The following is a 3,434-nucleotide window of genomic DNA, read 5'->3' as shown; positions in this document are numbered from 1 at the left end:
TGGTGAAACAGAAGACTACACCTTGATGTCGAGTGGTGTTTTATTAGAAGGAGAATAACCAATTTGTCAATATTAATTTACCTTACAAAAGGAGAGGAATATAAATGCTGGTCGCTACAATAAGTTAAATAAAGCATCAGTTCAGAGATAAAGTTCATTCATTACTGCTTGTGTTGTCCAGACGATGAAGGAAAAATGTGTTTTAAAGAAGCCTGCGCAGTGATATCGAACGTTTGGTCTGTGTGACCGGAACTTCTTTTTTAGGTGTGCGTTATTACTGTGCATTATCACAATTTAATGCACACCCAGCAGCCAATCAGAATCGAGTATTCACCCAGACCATGGTATAAAATGCAAATAAAATAATTAACAATTTACTTTACAGAAATAACATTAGAACAGGAGTCCACCAAATAAAAATGTTCTTTAACAAGAATTAAGTGACTTGTGTAGAGGTACGTGGCTTTTAAAATTGAAGTATTTAAAAATAAATTTAAAATAAAACACAGTAGTTAGTGATGGAACTAACATACATCAAAAATATCATCACAAAATTATCTCTGCCACATTTCTGAAAAAACTAAGAACATGTTTTACGCCTTTAAAACATTAGTAGGCAACCCAATGGCACAACTTAAACATTCACTAGATACAACTAATGGCACTCAGATTATCTAGACAAACTTGCAACACAACTCAAAACAGCAGATACAATTAACTGCAGTTGAAATTTTGTTCATTTGTTCAAATTTTTATATATTCTTCTTTCAACAAAAGGTGAAATTCAATTTAAATCAAAAATAAGATGCACTTTTTAACAGTGAAGTTCCAAAGATATCGAAAAGTAGAGAGGAAGGCCTCACAAGAGTTCTTGTGACAGTTCAATTGAACATGTTGTCGTTCATCTTCTGTCCCTTCAGATAAAAAAAACAAAGAAGGCTCGGAAGAATTTGTGGAAAGATTTCAGTCTCCTCTAGTTCAGTGAGGGCTGCTTTACTCAAGCATTTTGTTTTTGAGGATTTGCACTTTTGCTGATAGCTTGTTTCCATCCAACTCCATCAACACTTTTTGAAAAAATTCAAAGGTGTGTTTTAGGTCCTTTGGGTATTGCAGGTTTAGACTGTAGATTAAGCCTAGAAGGAGGGCACATCCTTTTGCCACATCACCCAGAGCCTCCAGCACAGTGCATCCTTCTATGACGACACCCACATCTTCCGGTGCCTCTGTAGAGTCTGCTCCTTCGTGCCTGACAGCATAAACTCCCATGGTCATCTGCTCGATGGTTTGTCCAGTTGCAAGATCAACGTCCTCAATACAAAAATAAGAAATAATTCAAATTACATACTGACACATAAGCAGAACATTTTATTTTTCTGTAAAAATGACAGAGAAAAAAAAACTTACCACATATTCTCTGATCATGTCGTTTGGGTTTTCATTAAAGTAGACACAAAGTGCTTTTAAGATGCATTCCCTCTTCACATCAATGCTGGAATTCTTTTGGAAACAAAGAAAAATACTCAATCTAAGGGTGTTTTCACACTAGAAACATTTGGCCCGTGTAACTCTTCCGCTCTCCTTGGCTTGTTTACATTGACATTGGGGTTATCTGGACCCTACAAGACAGTAGGGCTGCCACGATTATTCGACTAATCGACGACTATTCGACTATTAAAATAGTTGACGAATAATTTGGTCGTCGAAGCGTCGTTTTTTATTTGTTTTTTTTCCCTTGTTTTGCTCTTAAAACTGCTGTTCTGCCATTCTCTTTGTCACACATGCGCACGTCACTGCTGGTCAGCAGTGACGTCACAGGAAGTTCTCGGTAGGCTAATAACAACCCGCTAGCTCGAAAATGTGGGAAACGAAGAAAATAAAAGAGGAAAAAGTGTCAAATGTAATTTCTGCAAGACAGAATTTGTGTTCCATGAGAGCACGATGGCGATAAATGATCACCTGAAGATGAAGCATGTTGAGACTGAGTTTGATCACGTTGAACAGAGAGCTTCATCTAGCTAAGCTAACATCGGCGCTAACACAGCTAGCTCCGCCGCGGCTGTCATTACTGCGCTGTTTGGAGATTAACCAGAAGATCTGCAGCAGATCCGTGTCTACGGCGCTTCTGTCTGCATAGTGAACATTTCATAATCTGTGCTCTTTGAACCAAACGCCGCGAGGACGGCGCGGATAATAAGTTTAAACTGGAAATGAACGAGGCTTCATTTATATTCCGCGATCACGTCGTACGGTTCGAAGAGCGGATTATGAAACATTCACCGCGCAGACAGAGAGGCTGTGTGTCGGTACGGATCTGCTGCAGAGTTATGGAACGATTTAAAACTACGAGTCCCAGAAGTGAAGGAGCTCACCTAAAAGTCCAGAGCTAAGTTTACAAGTGTAGCATCACATTATCTGCATTAAGCTACAAGTAAATGTAACTTAAAGTCACAAAAACAACAACAAACAGCAAAACAACCACAACTTTAAAGAAGTAACACAGATTTATGGGTTCTCCCCCAAACTGAACAATATGAAGTATCAGTCTGTGCATGTGCAGTGGATGTAGTGAAAGAATGAAAATACTGATGTACATTCTAACATCTCCTGCTTTTCTCCCTTTTTAAATATAAATTTCCCATTTTTATTTATTGTCTTTGTTTATATGGACATCCTCAGGTTTTTTATGTATATATTCAGTTCAAAGATGTTATTAGTGTTTTGCTTTAATAAATGGGCCTCAGTGAGCAAATATTTTGAGTGTGTTTATATCTGCAAATAGCTTTTAAAATACTTTACACATGTTTTATTAAATATGTTCTTTAAAGCTTTAAAAAAGAATTGCAGGCTTTTATTAAGTTTTCTGTTGTTGATTCAGATTATCTCATTTGATTTAAGTCTTGTTTTAATGCCAGAAACAAATGGAGAAAAGCTGCATGATTCATTAAAAGATTAATAAACTATTGTCGTTATTTTAGTTCAAATATAGCTTAAAGACCTCAAATTTAAATATAATGATGTTTAAGATGAGTGTTTTACATCCACTCGCTGCACGATCCGATTAGTCGACTAATCGAAAAAAATGATAGGAGATTAGTTGGCTATTGAAATAATTGTTTGTGGCAGCCATACAAGACAGTGCGCTGAACTTTTTTCATTAATGATTTTTGAGTTTCACTAATGTCCATGACAGGCATAAAATCCTGTCCCCCTTTGTCCACCTTTGTCATGGAACGAATCACACATCAATATGTGGTTGGAGTCATCTGCACTCAAAAAAATGATTCAAGCCCCTCTTAAAGGTGACACATTAAGATTTAATTCATTTTACTCAAATTTAGTAGTTCAGCAAAAAATTATTTATATCTCATTCATGTTAACTAAAGTTATTTAATAGCAAAGAGCCTCTGATCCATTAACTCAAAATTATTAAGTTT

At 36.4% G+C, this 3,434-nt stretch overlaps 1 protein-coding gene across 3 annotated transcripts in view; it reads right to left on the bottom strand.

Annotated features, from left to right (window-relative positions):
* Positions 1-252: 252 nt before the first annotated feature.
* The window catches only part of LOC112156605, a 12,367-nt gene continuing 9,185 nt past the window's right edge, over positions 253-3,434 (bottom strand). For all 3 annotated transcript variants that reach the window (XM_024288837.2, XM_024288838.2, XM_024288836.2), the window contains 2 exons: positions 1,405-1,497; positions 253-1,308 (listed from right to left, as the gene is read on the bottom strand). In XM_024288837.2, the coding sequence (XP_024144605.1) occupies positions 994-1,308; positions 1,405-1,497 (408 nt within the window). In that variant the 3' untranslated portion in view covers positions 253-993. The remainder of the gene's footprint in view (positions 1,309-1,404; positions 1,498-3,434) is intronic.

Source organism: Oryzias melastigma, linkage group LG2 (assembly GCF_002922805.2).
Source record: "Oryzias melastigma strain HK-1 linkage group LG2, ASM292280v2, whole genome shotgun sequence".
Taxonomy (NCBI): domain Eukaryota; kingdom Metazoa; phylum Chordata; class Actinopteri; order Beloniformes; family Adrianichthyidae; genus Oryzias; species Oryzias melastigma.
Note: the sequence above shows the minus strand (reverse complement) of the source record. Positions and strands in the feature narration are given on the sequence as shown.